The 19,998-nt window shown below is 37.5% G+C and overlaps 1 protein-coding gene across 3 annotated transcripts; it reads right to left on the reverse strand.

The window, feature by feature from the left end:
- Positions 1-610: 610 nt before the first annotated feature.
- Positions 611-16,577, reverse strand: LOC107759513 (CBS domain-containing protein CBSCBSPB1-like). Of its 3 annotated transcripts, none has more exons than XM_075243863.1 (14): positions 16,127-16,577; positions 8,533-8,701; positions 8,238-8,370; positions 7,994-8,164; positions 7,757-7,838; positions 7,552-7,665; positions 7,377-7,443; positions 7,064-7,169; positions 6,921-6,979; positions 5,873-5,979; positions 5,654-5,787; positions 2,622-2,707; positions 2,429-2,518; positions 611-1,120 (listed from the first exon to the last, which is right to left on the reverse strand). In XM_075243863.1, exons 1-14 carry the CDS (start codon positions 16,276-16,278, stop codon positions 938-940), a joined length of 1,653 nt encoding a protein of 550 aa, XP_075099964.1. In that variant the 5' UTR covers positions 16,279-16,577; the 3' UTR covers positions 611-937. The 3 variants fall into 3 exon arrangements, 2 of the variants coding, with proteins under 2 accessions (XP_075099964.1, XP_075099963.1); XM_075243862.1 differs by having other exon boundaries at positions 611-1,156; XR_012704903.1 differs by having other exon boundaries at positions 1,102-1,120; positions 2,600-2,707; positions 16,127-16,563.
- Between the last annotated feature and the right edge of the window lie 3,421 nt (positions 16,578-19,998).

A 19,998-nucleotide genomic window follows, 5' to 3' on the forward strand; every position in this document is an offset into this window, starting at 1 on the left:
TAATTTGATACCAATCCGCTCATTGTCTTATTGGATGGCTAACGGATTACTACATTTATAATTCGATAACCGATAAACCGAACAATTGAGCGTAATCATCCACCTAATTCGCCCGATAAGCACCTCTACGGTATCCCACTGAATGACAACTAAGAATAAAACAATACAGGACGGGTACAACCTTTCAGCAGCTGATGTGTCCGCACTTGCTATCTAAACTCGAATTATATATAGCAGAAAATTGAGAACACACACTTCGACCCAATTGGCTTGTAATCCTAGATTCCGTCTGAACAGAAATCAGTCTTACACCATTGCAAACTACAACATGCGCCGAATTGTTTTTTGTTTGGTTAATGTTATACGCAAGCTTCAATAGCTTAACGGTGATTGATATCTGCAAAATAACACTCTTAAATTACCCTTATTGTTATCTAATGCAATTATTTTGAGCATCTTCTTTTATAAATCATATGAAAGGACCTCGTCAACCACCGGTTGCAAAGGATGGAACGCATAGTTAATAAAAGGTTGCTTAGTGGTTAGTTGGAATTCGGGATGAAGGCGTTCAGGGAGAGACCGAACAGGAAGGATAAGTGCATTCCTTATGTTTCTTCTTCCTTTCTCTTTTATTTCTGTAAGAAATATCGCAGCCCACATTTGAATTCCTGACACTGTTGGCACAATAAATTGAATACAGTTGCCAGTTCATTGTTGAAGACTACTCCAAGGTAAGGGAGTTATAGGGCGTAAGGATAAACCACAACCTGCAAATCTGGACGCAGGCAAAAGGTAAAAGTAAAACGATTCCCGTATAGAGCAACCATCCAACCATAGCACCAACATCCATTCAAATCAAATTAACCGATCAAGCTCACATGAATCGATGTGCTATTCCCATTCCTCAGTCTATCAAGTGGTAACTTCTTTCAAATAATCAGTTACCAGATCTCCTTAAGAATGCTAGTACGCCTAAACCCGCAACTAATGCAGCACCGGCTGCTACAGTGCTGTAGGCTGAAGCCCAAGCAGATTCTGTATGAGCATAATCCAAACTACTGGGGCTTGAACCCCTCCGATGGCCAGTTGTTCCTGAATAGTCCAGATGCAATTTTAGCCCCTGTTCAGGTTGATTTCTGTCATCAGTCCTTACATCCTATTCAAGATAAGATGGAAACAACATGTAATAACTAGGCAAAATATATTGACAGATCCTTAAAGTTGTCCACACTTTTCACTTAGACATTCAATCTTAAGTCTATTCCATTTATACACTCTAACCACATCTCAAATATGTCATTTAGATACAAAAAGCTGACATGGCAAGATAAGTGTTCTCACATTTTTCAAGCGCGTGAAATAGTCCAAAAAAACAAACTCCTCACTTTACGAATGCTATCTACTCTCTCTGACCCCTCCCTCCCCAACCCCACCCACCCCGACCAATCTCTGTTTTCGAAAAACACTAAGCTTAGGCGATGGACATTGATGAAATTTTTCCAGAACTCTAAACAAATGCTTCCTCTCTCTCTTTTAAGAATGCTAGCTCTTTTGAGTTAGTTTTGATCAAACTAACTGATGTTAAAGCAAATTTTATGAAGCTACTCATGATTTTAGGCATTTTTTGCTCCGATTTTCAAATTATCATTAACATCTCTTCTCAAAAAATTATCTTATTTTTTAATTTAGAACTGGGTTTTCACCAATGTAAATGGGAATGATCCCGTAACTTTCCTTTAAATTTATGTAATTGGGTTCAATTGCCACTTGAAATCTGTAAGTGTATTTGGAAATACATTTATCACATATGCAAAGAATTTACAGATCATCAAGGAAGATTAATACAGAGTATTCCAATATATATGTTTAGATTGTTAATTTGTAACATGAAATCTTAAACTTATTAATTTCATTGTCTGCTTCCACACTTGACAGATCTAGGGGGGAAACAGTGGCAGCTGAGAGTTTCTTAAAGGAGACGAAATAGGGAGGAGGGATTGCCGGGGATTGGGGAAGAAGACAAAAGGAGGGGGGTTCGTCGGGGAGGGGGGGGTGCGTTCTTGTTTTTCTTTTACTCATTTTTCTTTTCTTTTTTCAAAATTTTTTTTAAAAATTTATTTAAGTTAAATCCACGTGTCCGTATCTTATTTGTCACTTTGGTATGTGAATTACACGCATCTTTTGTGGTTGGCTGCCTATCAAGTTTGTGTCTAAATGACACATTTGAGATGTGGTTAGAGTGTTCAAATGGAAAGAACTTAACATAAAGTGTCTAAGTGAAAAGTGTGAACAGCTTAAAGGGGCTGCCTATGTATTTTGCCTAATAACTAATCCTAACTCAATCTTCTTTCCTGGTATTAGGGTATATGCTCATTCAATCAACTAAATCATGCATCAAAACCCAGGGCCAGAGGAAAGCCAATCATACCTTCCAACCTGCAGATCTTGCATGGTCAACAGCTGCTGTAAGATCACTATCTGACGCTAATACAACCTTGTCATGATCTTCATCTTCATACTGCAAGAGAGTAATTGCCTTGAATATAATAGTCAACTTGCTCAAACAAGGAAAACCAAGAGGAGAAACATTCAAATGTACGAGGAACTTAGTGCATTCCAACCAGAATCTGAGGAAGATTGTCCCGGTCAATGTCATCCCCCACTCTCTGAATGATTGCAGCTATTAAATCTGTCATGTTCCGAATATCTGAAATATAGAAACATTAGAGCCATAATGAAAGTCAAAATTATCATAGTGGTTGAATTATGAGGGAGAACAAAGCAGACATCCTATCAATTTCCTAGAATTAGTTTCAACAACATATCCAGTATTTTCCCACACAGTGAGGTCTGGGAAGGGTAGTGTGTACGCAGACCTTACCCCTACCTTGTGAAGATAGAGAGGTTGTTTCCAATAGACCCTAGGCCCAAAAAAACATAAGCACCACACTAATGAAAATATAGACAAGAAAAGGCAGCACCAAAAAGCCATATAAAAGCAGAATAAAAACAACAAGATAGTAAGGTGATCAACAATGAAAGAAAACAACGGTTAGTCATAAAAACCTACTACCAACAGAAAGCGAGACTGCGTGCCAATACTACTGTTATGAACACTCTTAGACTACCTACTCTACTACCCTAATCCTCGACCTCCATACCTTCCTATCAAGGGTCATGTCCTCTGTCAGCTGAAGTTGTGTCATGTCTTGCCTAATCACCTCTCCCCACCTCTTCTTTGGCCTATCTCTACCTCTCTGTAGGCCCTCCAATGTCAACCTCCTCACTGGGGCGTCTGTACTCCTCCTCCTCACTGGGGCGTCTGTACTCCTCCTCCTCACATGACCAAACCACATAAGCCTCGCTTCCCGCATCTTGTACTCAATAGGGGCCACACCCATCTTGTCGCGAATAACCTCATTTCTAATCCTATCTAACCTGGCGTGCCCGCACATCCATCTCAATATCCTCTTCTCCGCTACCTTCATCTTCTGGATATGAGCGATCTTGACTGGCCAACACTCAGCCCCTTACAACATCGTCAGTCTAACCACCACTCTGTAGAACTTACCTTTAAGTTTCGGTGGCACCTTCTTGTCAGACAAAACACCGGAAGCGAGTCTCCATTTTATCCATCCGCCCAATACGATGTGTGACATTTTCATTAATCTCCTCATCCCTTGAATAATAGACCCAAGGTACTTAAAACTTCCTATCCTAGGGATGACCTGCGAGTCCAGCCTCACCTCCCCTTCCCCTCCTTGAGTCTCACCACTAAACTTACACTCCAAGTATTCTGTCTTAGTCCTGCTCAACTTGAAACCTTTAGACTACAGGGTCTGCTTCCATACCTCTAATTGCGCGTTCACATCGCCTCGCGTCTCATCAATCAATACAATATCATCTGCAAATAGCATGCACCACAGCACCTCCCCTTGGATGTGGCGCGTCAGTACGTCCATCGCCAGGGCAAACAAAAAAGGGTCGAGTGCCGACCCCTGATGCAACCCCATCATAACAGGAAAATGGTTCGAGTCCCCACCCACCGTCCTCACTCGGGTCTTTGCTCCATCTTACATGTCCTTAATCACCCTTACGCAGGCAACAGATACACCTCTGGCCTCCAAACATCTCCACAAAACCTACCTCGGAACTTTATCGTACGCCTTTTCTAAGTCGATGAACACCATATGCAAATCCTTCTTCCTCTCCCTATACTGCTCCATCAATCTCCTAACAAGGCGGATGGCTTCTGTAGTCGAACGCCCTGACATAAACCCGTACTGGTTCTCGGAAATAGACACACTCCTCCTCACCCTTAGCTCTACCACTCTCTCCCAGACTTTCATAGTATGGCTAAGCAACTTGATACCCCGATAGTTATTGCAATTTTAGATGTCACCCTTGTTCTTGTATACAGGAACCATCATGCTCCACCTCCACTATTCGGGCATCTTCTTCGTTCTAAAAATGACATTAAATAATCTAGTGAGCCACTCTAAGCCTGCCTTGCCCGCACTCTTCCAAAATTCCACCTGGATTTTATCCGGCCCGGTCGCCTTGCCCCTGCTCATCTTACGCATAGCCCCCTCCACTTCATCAACTTTAATCCGCCTACAATACCCAAAGTCACAATGACTCCCAGAGAGTTCCAAATCACCCAATACAATGCTCTTGTCCCCCTCCTCGTTCAAGAGACTATGGCAGTAGGTCTGCCATCTCCGACGGATAATCCCCTCATCCAACAAAATTCTACCTTTTTCATCTTTGATGCACTTCACTTGGTCCAAGTCACGAGCCTTCCTTTCTCGCGCCTTGGCTAACCTGAACAACCTCTTATCCCCACCTCGGCCCTCGAGTTCCTCAGACGAACGAGTAAAAGTTGCAGTCTTGGTCGTCGTAACTGCTAGCTTTGCCTCTTCCTTAGCCAACTTATATTGCTCCATATTCGCCCTCTTCTCCTCCTCGTCTACACTTTCCACTAGCTTCAGATACGCAGCTTTCTTGGTTTCCACTTTTTCTTGCACCTCTCCCACCGCCAGTATCCCTTGTGGTCACCAGAGTAACCCTTTGAGACCCCTAATACCTCTCTCGCGGCTTCCCTAATGCACTGCGCAGTCGTGGTCCACATAGCCCTTGCGTCCCCACTTCTCCTCCTAGAATTAGTTTCAGCAGACAATATATACAAACAAGTTTAAATTTTTTCCAATAATGGGAAAACCATAGTTCAATGTCCCTCTAATAATAAAAATATGAATAAGCAACAGCATGGCTAAATATACAATGCATAATGTGGAAAACTGGAAATTCAAGAGGACCAACATGAAGAACAAAAGGAAAACACAAGTGATATGAAACAGTTGCAAGGACATAACTCCATAAATTTGATAGGAGTCAGGAGCCCTGGGAAAAGTATGACAGTTCAGAAGGCAAGTTTCAAGATGCCTGAAAAAGAGAAAATAGAGGTTCACATTTTTAGCTCTGTTAACATGATATCAATGGTACTGCATGATTCAGCATCCTAATTGCATATATAAACTAATTCGTCCAATGCAGCAAGAATTTCCAGGTAAAAGATACACTTGGTCATATATGAAGCACTAACAAGTGCTTAATTACTTTTACTAACTAAAAACATATTCTCTAAACATACCACAGTTGAATCTGTGCATCCTTCCCTTTTTGTCTTCAATCTTGAATGAAAAACTATTTGGCTGGCTCGATGAAGGATAGGGAATAGATCTTCCTGTTTCTGCCCCTTCAGAAGCCAATTTCAATGAACTGTCACTGGAATGTCAAATAAACAATGTGAGACATAATTAAAAAGGAAAAGAAAATATGAGTTCACAGATATGGAGATTAAGGCCTTAACCTCCGCGTCTCTTCGTCATCATCTGGAGTCAATGCCATAGCTGAATCCCAAAATCTTTGCATCATAGAGTTTGCAGCTTCATTATTTATTCCAGCAGTATTTCCCACCTGGTTAGTGAGTAACAGTCCTTGAAATAAATCTCCACAATCTTTGAGAAAAGGAGGACTTAACATATTAAATATTGAAACTAAGATTAAATACTATGCGATAAAATTTCAGCCTTCCACAAGGTTGTTTGCTACTTTAACAATAATTAGATCCTAGATTACCTTGATTTTGACATATTAATAGTTGAAGAATGCCTCACAAAATTTAACGCTCATGTAAAGTTTCTAGTCAATTAATGAAACAATAAATTTTTAAGAAATAGCACATGTGCTTATTGAGCAGCTTCCAACTCAAAGTGAATATGACAACTTAACCAATTAATATTTAAATGTCAATATGAAATACGAAGGACTCAGGAACAAAAACATATTGTCCAGCAAACACATTGTACAGAAAGTAAAAACATCAGCCATAACGGCTAAAGGATTGGTTGAAATATTCACTGATCCGAATTAAAATAAAAGGCTGAATATTAATACTAGCAGTGAGGTCATAATCAAATGCAAAATTCTTTGAAACATCCTAGAGCAGATCGCTTTTGTGGATCGCGACCGAAGTTAATTCTAAAATGCAATAAAATATAAAATAAACATCCTTCAGTATTCTGTTCAAACATTCAACGAAATTGGAATTTTCTTAATATTGGTAAATTGACAACATATTTTACTTTCCTTAAGAAGTCAGCCTTAGCAAAGTGGTAACCAGGATTTCAACTTGATAGATCCAGACTAGAATTTATACGTTTTTGATGTACACGGACAAATGGAAAGCTCATCAAAGTAGTTAGAACCCTTGGAAGGTTTTTACTTGAATGAGGTAATTGAGTACAAGGCAGAATTCAGAAGGTGAATTGACCACCAAAATGATAGCTCAAAAGATATCAGTTGCTTATGATGAGTTGAGAAGGGAGAAATTAACATGTTTGTGTGTGCTGCCTTACCGTGGCTACAGCTGCATGAGTAATATGAAGCACATCAAGAACAGCAACAACAATTCCCTCTGCCGCAAATAAGAATTGCAAATTTAAGCAAATCTAGAAAAGAAGATAACCAGTCTCAAAGTGTAATTGGAGGTAAATGATACCTTTATCAACAACAGGAAGGTGTAAAAATTTCCCATCATGCATTGTATGCAAAGCATCAACAATCGGCATATCTATTGAAGCACATTCTGGATTAGGTGTCATTACCTGGATGTTACATGCAAAAAAGATGAAAGTTATCAGAGATCAGATAAATTAGCTATCAAACCTCAAGAAAGGAAGGAAAAAGATAATGAAAGGAAAAATAATTTCTAATTATTTAAAGAACTATTATTTAAACCTTTTTACTTTGATAATGAACAGAGAGTTATCCCAAACAAAGATATCCCCTCAGTTATCAAGAGGAGAGATTACCTTCTCTACGAGAGTGGACTCGGGGGAAAGATCTTGTGCTATGACTCGCATCAATAAGTCCTTTGAACTGCACAGTCCATGACGCATATCTTGTCATGAGATGATTAATATGCTATTACACCATAGCAGAGAATCTATGAATGTAAACAAGTGGATGCAAGGGAAAACTGCTCACGTTAAAATCCCTCGTGGTTTGTTGTCAACTGTTACAATTGCAGAGCTTGTTCGACATTCAAGCATCTTTTTTGCTGTGGCTAACACAGTATCACTTGGTTCAACTGTAACAATCCTAGAAACACCACAGATCCACAACAAATAGTGACTAACCTGCAGATTACTTAGAAGATTAAATTATTCTAAAAAGTGAAGATATTATTTACCTTGAATTTTCAGAAATGATGGTAGACAGTGAAGGCCTGAACATTTGCTCTCGAAGTGTTTCTATAAATGTATTAGAACTTGCTATAAACAAGAAAATATGAAAAGGTCAATAAATATACTTGCAAGCCCAATCAAATAACATCAACCAATAACAGGAACTGGGCAAACAGTCAATACATAGACAGTCCTACACTATATAAGTGAAAATTAGTAACAACACAAAGTTCTAAACCAACCAGAACCAGATGTCCCCCAGTGTTTTTCAACTCCCTCAACAGCAGCTGCAATGGCCTTTCCTTTCTCAGCTGCCCTTTCGAGGCGAGCAATTGCATCATAAAGGCATTTTGCTATATCAAGCAAAGCAACGACCTCTCCATTTTCTACAACCGGCAAATGTCTAAATTTTCCTGTCGTCAGGACAAAAATAAGATGTTGGATAGGCTTTCAAAAGTTAACTTGAGTTATTTCAGATAAACCAACCTAGCACCATTTTCTGCAAAGCCTCCACAGCAAGTGTGTCAGAAAGCACAAAAACGGGATTTTTCGTCATAATCTTTGAAACAGGTGTTTCCTGTATATTAACTTCTCGAGCAATAACCCTTGTTGCTATATCCTTCAATATGCCCAAAGGAAGTAAAAGAAAAGGATGCATGAAGAGTTAGTTAAGGATATCACCTTTAGTAGGTATAGGAAAAGCATCAGTGAAATAGGCAGCTCTACAGACTTCTATCTACTAAATGTTTTCTACAGCATTTTTGCATGATTCAGGTCAAACCTTATCCGTCAGGATACCACATAGTAATGCATTTGAATCAGTCAACAATAAAGCATCAACTCTGCGAGCAGCCATCTTGCGGCAAGCTTCATAAATACTTGTAGTATCAGGTACTGTTAGGGCTTTTGACAGCCGCAATCTTTTCACTGTGCGCTCTCCAGTCAGTCCCCTGTTCCAAATGTGCGAGAGAACAAACTATCAAAACTCAAAATAATCACAAAAAAATGATGATTTCAACTCAGAGTGACCATTAATGATCCCAACTATGATCTAAACAAGTTTTTAAAATATTACATATCCTTACTAGCAAAGGAATCTCTTAGCTACAGTTTGTTACTTAATCAAATTTCACAGCATGTGCCAAGAATATAATAAAGAATCAAAGACTTTAAAACCTCCAAAAGCTGCATCAGAAACCAAAAAAAAAATAAAAAATCAACCAACCTAAAAAGGCAGAGTGAACTCAAACCAAAAAAACTGAACAGAACCTCAAGGAAGCCTGCACACTGTAGCCTACTGAACCACTCAAAAGTATGGTGGGAGCATTTGAGTATTGGACACTGGTGTATAGCCAACAACCTTTACATGCTATTAAAAGAGCTATACATAGGTGAATCAAGACAAATAACCAAGTAAAATGACCTCCGAAGTAGCATTTGTTAGTTGCAGATCATCTACAGACAACAGTGTTGTCAAAGGCGAAAAGCATTTAAAAGCTCCCCAGGTCTATCGGGGCTTTAAGCGCAAAGGCTTTATATTAAAAAAGGCACAACGAAGAAAAAAAAAATATACATATGTAATGCAAGAGAAAAATAACAACTTCATTCATGGTGATTTCCTTAAAAAGTAATATATCTTTTTGCCAAGCATATTAGTACCGCTCTATTCAAGATAGAAACTATGGGCAATTAGGAGTGCACACCTTACTGCCTTGCACACACTGAAGCACAGCCTAAGTGAGGCAAATCGCCTACCCTGAACTTGTCTGAGCATCAGGGCTTAAGCGTGCCTCAAATGAGCCCTTGACAACAATGACAGACAATTGCAGTACACGTGATTAAGCACTTCCATGATGCAGTTTTTTAACTTTAAATTAGACTTCGGCAGCACAGTGAGAATGACAATCATTAAGCTGAGATCCCAATTACAAAACCTCTTTTCCACATTGCCAATATTCTAACTATAAAGTATAAACTCTTTTCTTTTCCCTCATCTTGCTATAAATAAGCAGCAAATAAATATTCAATATCCCCCAACCCGAGCTCATATCCATCTCCAGTATTCAAGTTGGGAAACAAATAAGCAGTGAAAGCATCAAATAAAGCTTAAATTTCACGTCGTAATTGTTGAGGTTTTGTTTTTAAGATGAAATATTCTTAAAATGAGGGTGAATGGGAAATGGAGGGAAAATGAAATTTTGAGTAAAATTTTAAGTTTCCCCCTCTTGACAATGAGACATTGTCCCATATTGGAAGAGGAAGACATTTTTGGTGGGTATATATATAATTGCTCTTCTTGTAGCTCTTAAAGAGTTAAGAAGAAAGCAAGCCTCGCGCCGTCGTCGTCGTCGCTCGCTCGGCTCGGCTTCGGCTTCGGCTTCGGCTTCGGCTTTGGATTTGGATTTGGATTTGGTCAAATGATCGATTGATTGATTAATTTTTTGGACCAAATTTATTTGTTAATAGTAAATATTAACGTAAGATTATCCGCATTTGTAACGGATATTTTCCAATCCGTGTATTGACCATTTGGCAACCGCCTAATGCTCTTCCCACCATGAAGTGCTTGCTCCACAAACATGAAGTGCTTGCTCCACAAACATGTAATGCTTGTTCCACCATGGAGGGTGGACGTTTGGTCTTCTTCAACATTTTTGCTGCTATATATATGTGCAGCAGATGTTGAAGAAAGACACTCAACACACAACATACAATTTGCTCAACAAATTGGCTATTTCTGAGTTTATACTCCTTCGTTCTGCGATTTTCTGAGTTTATACTCTTTCGTTCTGCATTGTTTTAACTTCAAACAAAGCAATTAAAAAAATGATGACTGAAAGCGAAAACCAAGCTGTGCCGATGGTAACTGCCAACGCATCGACAAGCCGAACACCGGCGTTGGCACCGGCAGAAAAACCCGAAAAATTTTTCGGGATTGATTTCAAGCGCTGGCAGCAGAAGATGTTCTTCTATCTAACTACGTTATGTCTATAGAAGTTCATCAAGGAAGATGTTCCTGATCTGCCAGATAAAACTCCAGAGAATGAACGCTTTTTCGTGATTGAAGCGTGGAAGCATTCTGATTTTTTATGCAAGAAATATATTCTTAGCGGACTGGATGATAATCTGTATAATGTATACAGTAGCGTGGAGACCTCAAAAGAATTGTGGAATGCTCTTGAAAAGAAATATAAAACTGAAGATGCCGGGATGAAGAAATTCGTTGCCGCAAAATTTTTGGACTACAAAATGGTAGATAGCAAATCTGTTATTACCCAAGTCCAGGAATTGCAAGTGATTATTCATGATCTACTTGCTGAAGGTCTTGTCATCAACGAAGCATTTCAAGTAGCAGCAATGATTGAGAAGTTGCCTCCGTTGTGGAAGGACTTCAAAAATTATTTGAAACACAATCGAAAGGAAATGTCCCTTGAAGATCTCATTGTTCGGTTGAGAATCGAAGAGGACAATAAAGCTGCTGAAAGGAGAGGCCGTGGAAATTCAACAATAATGGGAGCAAATATTGTTGAAGCTAACAAAAAGAGGAAGAAGGCTTCTGGTCCGAAATACAACCCAAGCAAGAAGCGGTTCAGTGGAAACTGCTACAACTGTGGAAAAACTGGACACAAGTCTACGGAGTGTCGTGCTCCGAAGAAAGACAAGAAAAGAGGTCAAGCAAACATGGTAGTAAACCATGATGATGTTGATAACTTGTGTGCCATGCTTTCTGAATGTAACTTGGTGGGAAATCCCAAACTGTGGTGGTTTGATTCAGGAGCCACTCGCCATGTTTGTGCAGTTAGAGAGGCTTTTGCTTCTTATGCTCTTGCTGAACCCGGAGAGACAGTTTATATGGGAAATGCTTCAACAGCAAAAGTTGAAGGATATGGGAAGATATTTCTGAAAATGACTTCTGGCAAGGTCATGACTTTGAACAATGTCCTTCATGTTCCCGAAATGAGAAAGAATTTAGTCTCTACTGGACTTCTTGTTAAGCACGGTTTTAAGTGCGTTTTTGTGTCAAACAAGGTTGTAATTAGTAAGAATGAAATATTTGTAGGAAAAGGTTACCTCACCGAGGGCCTTTTCAACCTAAATGTAATGGTTGTGGAAAATAATAATAATATTTCAGCTTCTTCTTACTTACTTGAGTCAAATGATTTATGGCATGTACGTTTGGGTCATGTCAATTATAAAACCTTGCGGAAAATGATTAACTTGGAAGTACTGCCCAAGTTTGAATGCGAAAAATCAAAATGTCAAACATGTGTGGAATCTAAGTATGTTAAATATCCTTATAAGTCAGTTGAAAGGAATTCAAATCCTTTAGACTTAATTCACACAGATATTTGTGACATGAAGTCAATACCATCTCACGGTGGAAAGAAATATTTCATAACTTTTATTGACGATGGTACTCGATATTGCTATGTTTACTTACTGAATAGTAAAGATGAAGCAATAGACGCATTCAGGCAATACAAAAATGAAGTTGAAACGCAACTTAACAAGAAAGTAAAAATGATAAGAAGTGATAGGGCTGGTGAATATGAATCTCCTTTTGAAGAAATATGTTTAGAATATGGAATTATTCATCAAACAACAGCCCCTTACACGCCCCAATCTAATGGGATTGCGGAAAGAAAGAATCGCACATTAAAGGAGATGATGAATGCGTTGTTGATAAGTTCTGGTTTGCCACAGAACTTGTGGGGGAAGCCATTCTTACGGCTAATTGAATATTAAATCGAGTGCCCCATAGCAAAACACAATCCATTCCATATGAAAAATGGAAAGGAAGGAAGCCCAACTTGAATTACTTTAAAGTGTGGGGGTGTTTGGCAAAAGTGCAAGTTCCTAAACCCAAAAGGGTAAAGATAGGACCGAAAACCGTTGATTGTGTTTTCATAGGATATGCGACAAATAGTAAAGCATATCGATTTCTAGTTCATAAATCAGAAAATCCCGACATTCATAATAATACGGTTATAGAATGAGATAATGCTGAGTTCTTTGAAAATATATATCCGTATAAAAAGGAATGTGAGTCGTTTGATGAAGGATCTAAACGACCTCGGGAAGAAACAAAAGAAAGTACATGTAATCATGAGAATCCAAGACGTAGTAAACGTCAAAGAACGTCTACTTCATTTGGACCAGATTTTGTGACTTTCTTATTGGAGAATGAGCCTCAAACATTTAAAGAAGCTATGACTTCTTCGGAATCATTGTTTTGGAAAGAGGCAGTCAATAGTGAAATAGAATCCATATTGAACAACCATACATGGGAATTGGTTGATCTTCCTCCTGGAAATAAACCTTTGGGTTCTAAATGGATTTTTAAGAGAAAAATCAAAGATGATGGCACTATTGATAAATTCAAGGCAAGGCTCGTAGTCAAAGGGTATAGACAACGAGAAGGTCTAGACTACTTTGATACATACTCTCCAGTTACAAGAATTACGTCCATACGAATGTTGGTAGCATTAGCTGCAGTGTATAGTCTTGAAATTCATCAAATGGATGTTAAGACTGCCTTCTTGAATGGAGAGTTGGAGGAAGAAATTTACATGGAACAACCTGAAGGGTTTGTGGTTCCAGGTAAAGAAAAGAAGGTATGTAGACTTGTTAAGTCTCTTTACGGACTAAAACAAGCACCCAAACAATGGCATGCGAAATTTGACCAAACAATGTTGTCAAATAGTTTTAAGATAAATGAATGTGATAAATGTGTGTACATTAAAAATGTTCCAAATCACATAGTCATTGTTTGCCTATATGTGGATGATATGCTAATAATGAGTAATGACATTGCCAACATAAATGCTACTAAGCGTATGCTCAATAGCAAGTTTGATATGAAAGACTTGGGAGTTGCTGATTTAATTCTGGGAATTAAGATCCATAAGACTCCTCAAGGTCTGGTATTGTCACAATCTCATTATATTAAGACAGTACTTGAAAAATTCAAGCACTTGGGCTTTAAAGTTGCAAAGACTCCAATTGACGTGAATCTTGCATTAGCAAAGAACAAAGGCCAAAGCATATCACAATTGGATTATGCTCGTGTGTTGGGATGCTTAATGTATATCATGAATTGTACACGACCAGATATAGCTTGTGCTATAAGTAAACTGAGTCGATATACGAGCAATCCAGGCCAATCTCATTGGATGGCAATGAAACGAGTTTTGGGATATTTAGAACATACCCAGAACTTTGAATTGCACTACAGTAATTTCCCTGCGGTGATTGAGGGATACTGTGATGCAAATTGGATCACCGGGTCAACTGATTCTAAGTCCACGAGTGGATATGTATTCACTATTGGTGGAGGAGCGGTATCTTGGAAGTCGTCCAAACAAACATGTATTGCCCGCTCTACAATGGAGGCTGAATTCATAGCCTTAGATAAAGCCGGTGAAGAAGCTGAATGACTCCAGAATTTCTTGGAAGACATTCCATTTTGGCCCAAACCGTTGGCACCAATATGCATACATTGTGATAATCAAGCGGCAATTGGAATGGCTGGGAGCGTTATGTATAACGGTAAATCTCGTCATATACGACGAAGACATAAAACCGTTAGGCAATTACTCTCTAGAGGAATTATCACGATTGACTATGTAAAGTCAAGTGATAATGTGTCGGATCCACTTACAAAAGGCCTAACTAGAGAGGTAGTTGAGAAATCATCAAGGAGAATGGGGCTATGGCCGAGAACAAGTCATTGTGGCGGTAACTCTACCTAGAAGACTGGAGATCCCAAGATCTAGGTTCAAGGAGATCAAACAAAGTCATTAATGACGGTTCAACATTGTCAAATAAAATTTTAGTCCGTTCTCGTGATGAGACAATGTTCAGTACCAAGGATAAAGCATTAAGGCTTTTTAATAATTTCTAAATTTGATACGGGGTATATCAAATAGTGTATCTACAGGATGACACGTTTAGGAATCACCTATGTAAGTGTGAAGTGTTAGCCGCTTCAAGGAGAACTTTGTAAGGCCAGTTCTCTACGCACTTATGAAACCAGGCGGTGTTCATGGCTGAAACGAACACAACAATGAGAACCAAAGACGGTTAAGGGTTGATTGTGTGACTTATGGTTGTCTAGGTATACACCAAAGATCGACGGTTCAAAGATATCAACTCTACCGATTGACCGAGTATATCCGACATAAGTTTACTACGGAAAGTTCAAAGGGAAACCTACTTATCCAGATGCGATTAATCCTTACTTGTAAATCACACAGTTTTTCCATGCATACTTCCGTGATATAGCCATTCCCCATTCATGTGGGGGATTGTTGAGGTTTTGTTTTTAAGATGAAATATTCTTAAAATGAGGGTGAATGGGAAATGGAGGAAAAATGAAATTTTGAGTAAAATTTTAAGTTTCCCCCTCTTGACAATGAGACATTGTCCCATATTGGAAGAGGAAGACATTTTTGGTGGCTCTTCTTGTAGCTCTTAAAGAGTTAAGAAGAAAGCAAGCCTCGCGCCGTCGTCGTCGTCGCTCGCTCGGCTCGGCTTCGGCTACGGCTACGGCTTCGGTTTCGGCTTCGGCTTTGGATTTGGATTTGGATTTGGATTTGGTCAAATGATCGATTGATTGATTAATTTTTTAGACCAAATTTATTTGTTAATAGTAAATATTAACGTAAGATTATCCGCATTTGTAACGGATATTTTCCAATCCGTATATTGACCATTTGTCAGCCGCCTAATGCTCTTCCCACCATGAAGTGCTTGCTCCTCAAACATGAAGTGCTTGCTCCACAAACATGTAATGTTTGTTCCACCATGGAGGGTGGACGTTTGGTCTTCTTCAACATTTTTGCTGCTATATATATGTGCAGCAGATGTTGAAGAAAGACACTCAACACACAACACACAATTCGCTCAACAAATTGGCTATACATTTGCACTCCTTCCTCTCAGCATTTCCATACGATTTTCTGAGTTTATACTCTTTCGTTCTGCATTGTTTTTAACTTCAAACAAAGCAACTGTAAGTGTGATTTGCTACCGAACTTTGTGTTCGCTGAAACACTGGGGTTTGAAGTACCGCTACATCAGTGTGTTATTCGTTCTATCCTGGGAGGAAATAATCCATTACCTTGGGTACTAGGAGGGGATTAAATTCCTTAAGGAAACACTGTGAATTCAGTGGGCTCGAATTTATTATTGTTTCATTACGTTAACTTATATTTTGCAGAATTATTATTTACAAATACAGCAATATTGGCGGGAATAACACTAATCATTTCGCGTCAGTGGCAAGACAAAATCAAACAGTACTGATGTTGATGGCCACAAAAATTTTATATATACAAATTAAGCATCAGTTCAAATAAAAGAATGAAGCGTACATGTTACGAGATGAAGAAATGGACTTCCGGTAAGCGGAATCAGGTTGCGCTCCTCCATTTTCGGCGGCTGCTTTCTTCTTAACGAGAGACGAAGAGCTCGTCAACGACATGCTTCTCCTCGACGATGATCCTCCTCCTTGACTTGTCGGCATCTGAACTCCACAGCAATCAAAATTATCCAAAATTAACTTTGAATTTAAGATTTCAAAATTGAACAACCAAAAATCGTATATTCACGTAATGGATAGTTTTCAACAGTCAAATAATGGAAGAAAGCTTTGTTATTAAAAATTGGAGCCAAAAGAAAATGAAATTAAAAAAAAGAGTGGAGTCAACGGCGGAGAATAGGGTTTCCGGGAAGAATATTCCGGCGAGGAAAAGGAAGAGATGGAGGGAAACCCTACGAAATGGGAGAGGGAAAGAGAGGATTAGCGTTTGAGCTCTGGGTTGAAGTGAATAATCTGTTGAGGACGCGTGTGCTGAGTGGACCTTGGCCAATAAGATTGTACCACGTTAACCAATGACAAGGATTCCAATTTCACTGGAGGACATGAGGTTGGAATTGAGACAGTGAAATTCTATTTTGGATTTTACTGCTATTCCTGGGAGTCCTCAACTTTCTTTTTCCATTCGCAATTTCATTTTATCTAACACTATTACAAATAAATCTTTCATTTTTATTAGATTTTTTAATTATAAAAATTATACTTCATATGTGAAGCCTATGACATAGGACGGACCAACGAGTGCGGTTCAAATAGGACCGTAAGGCTTCTAGACTGGCAAGTGACAAGCTTGTGAAGAATTGGTGGACATATTACCTCAGACGAAACTCATATCGGAATGGGAGAGTAAAGTGAAAAGCTTTATAAAATATAATACAAATCACATGGTACGTGCGCTTTTGGGGCTTGAGGTGGCGTAGCCCAAAAGACAAATCTATACGAGCCTAGACCCAACACGGACAATACGTGTCATGGGCTATTTGTCGTGACATCATAGGTTTAATATAATTTCTAAATAATATCAATATTTTATGTTAGTTGAAAAAAAATATTTAATTGTAAAATTAAAAGGTCAAAATTAGAAGAATTTAATACTCATACTCTAAACCTCTTTATTCTTTTTAAGATAGAGAAAATAGCAATTGTCAATAAAATTTTGATTATTTGATAGTATTATTCATGTAAAGAAGGAACTTTAAATTACATATAAAAATGATTTAACGGAAAATAGATAACAGCTACTTTAGAATCAATTCTTTCTCCCCTCCCGTTGCCTCCTTTCAACCCATGTGGGATAGTTTTGCATTTTCTTCCAAGATAGATTCCTTTGATAGCTACTTCAAGGTCAAGTTGGAGGCCCTCTGGTTGCATCCGTATTACTTATAGTCTGTTTGGCCAAGTTTTTTTAAATTCAAAAGTATTATTTTATTTTAAAAAGATTTTTTTTAAAGGTAAAGTGTTTGATAAAGCTTTTAAAAGAAAAAAAATATTTTTGAGTAGAAGTATAAAATTGTTATTCAATCACTAATTGTTACTCAAAAGTGCTTTTTAAATTAACTAGTTATAATGTACGTGTGATGCACGTGTATTCTGCGTTTGTTAATAAAAAAAATATGGAATATAGAATAAGAATAGATTATGCGTATAGCAATTGACGTCAAGACAGATGCAACATTCATTTAAATAAAAAAAATAAATGTTATTACACTGACAAAAATAGTTGAATTTCAAGCAATCTATAACCTATAAAACTGAAATTTTAGGTGTGTTAGGTATAATACTGTAATTATAAGTATTTCATTATATGAGATAATAATATGTTATGTTGCTATATTTGATCTTACATACTTTGTAGATGATGTTCTTGGTATTTGGTGTATATTTTATTAACAAAATTTTGGGTGTAAGTACATAAAAACACTAATTAGTGGTCATCAAGCCCCGGTATTAGTCGAAAACATCAACAACACCCAGCATGTAAATTAGTGGCCATCAAGCCCCGGTATTAGTCGAAAACATCAACAACATCCCAGCACTACATGGTGCTAGGATCTGAAGCCAGTTAAATATGATAGAAATTGATCCTTTTCAGCTAATTGAAAAGCTTTCACTTCAAAACTCCTGTGCAATGCACATCTTGAACAATTTGCTTTATGATGAAGCAAACATCATTCTTTGTATTTTGGAATACCATTTAATACCCGTTGCACCAAACATAATACACCATGACAGTCATAGCCGTTCTAGACACTTCAGCCCCAAAAGATTTTTCTTTAATACACTCCTCATAAGACTAATGCCGGCATCAAAATAATTATACTAAATATCTTGGATATCTAATCTAGACCATAGACATTCTACCAATTTTTCGTCATAAAGTTTCTACCCGTGAGACTTTCTTTCTTTATTCACAAACTTAACAAATAGGTGTTTTAATAACGATAACTATTGACAATACTCATAGCCACATTTTTCAATGTGCCGTAAAGCTTCTTCTGCACGTGTCAGTTTGATTTAGACATCTCATCTCCAACTATCACATGTCATCTTAATTACTTGTAAATCATATTCAGATAAGTATGTTATTATTGAGGTTAAAAAAATATACACTCCTTAAGAGTGCGTTCTCTGCTTGACGAAATTATAAAGAAAATTACTCGACATATTTATGAAATTCTTTATATATGTGCGATTGTGCGAACAAAAAGTCTATGAGAAGAAAACGAAAAGCATTTTGATTATTTGTTTAAGGTTGGCTAGTTTTAACATAATTAATGAAGGATAACGACTCACTACAATTTAAATTTTTTAATGTAATAATAACTTTAAAGCAAAAAAAAATTAATTAATGAACCTACAAAGAAAAATCTCTAAGTGATTGACATTTTAACCAGGTTCAAAATTTTAAAAGTCATAACACAACAAATCAATAGGATGCTGAAATTCAAATATTATGAGGCTACTTGATTATGTACAATCAGCTGCTATTAGATTTGTAAGAAATGCACATTTATACTAGTAGAAGTACAAATTAATAACTTAACTACAAGTACAAAACAATCAAAAGAATTCTGAAAAAAGACTATAATTTTTTTTAAAAGAGTAGTCAAAAATATCAAGATCGGATGATAAATATTTCTGACATATGCAATAAACTTATCAAACTGAAAATAGCGAGATTATTGATCTTCCACATTTAGATCATATGCTTCTTGCAGCACTTTGATTAAATTGGCTATTAAATGAATAGTGAGTGAGATGTTAGAAGATATTATGCACATTAAGAACTAGTAAAATTGCCCGTGCTTGCGCGGTATATTAGTGAATTTAAAAATGATCATTTCATATATTAAATCGAGATAGAAGAGATATTCATTTTTTTCCTTAGACCCAAGACTTATTTTTCCTATTAATAAAAGATACAAAAAACAGAGCTATCTCAATAAGTTAATACGCCATAGAAATTGATCAGAAGGAAAGATTGTAGCAGTTGAAACTTATATTTTTACAATAATACTAAAAATAGATTAAAATAGGGGTGAAAGGCAAAGAAAAATGAGAAATTATTTCCCATTTCTTTTTACCTTGTGCGTTGGGAGGGAATGGGAATCTAGAGGAAACTCCTTTTGGAAAAAGATTTAAAAAAGAAAAAGAAAAAATTGTTTTTCATTTAACATTGCAGAGCCTACATGAAAATATGCTCAAGAATTAATCAAACACTAATTGATAGCAAAACCAATAAAAAAAATTATACTATCCTCATCTCATTGTGAATGTCCCATAGTTACTCGGTAAAGTTAAAGATTTAACAACATGCCTATTTGCGTTAATTAATGCAAAACGTTGAGAACAATCATTCTTCAACTC

Source organism: Nicotiana tabacum, chromosome 22 (genome assembly GCF_000715075.1).
Source record: "Nicotiana tabacum cultivar K326 chromosome 22, ASM71507v2, whole genome shotgun sequence".
Taxonomy (NCBI): Eukaryota; Viridiplantae; Streptophyta; class Magnoliopsida; order Solanales; family Solanaceae; genus Nicotiana; species Nicotiana tabacum.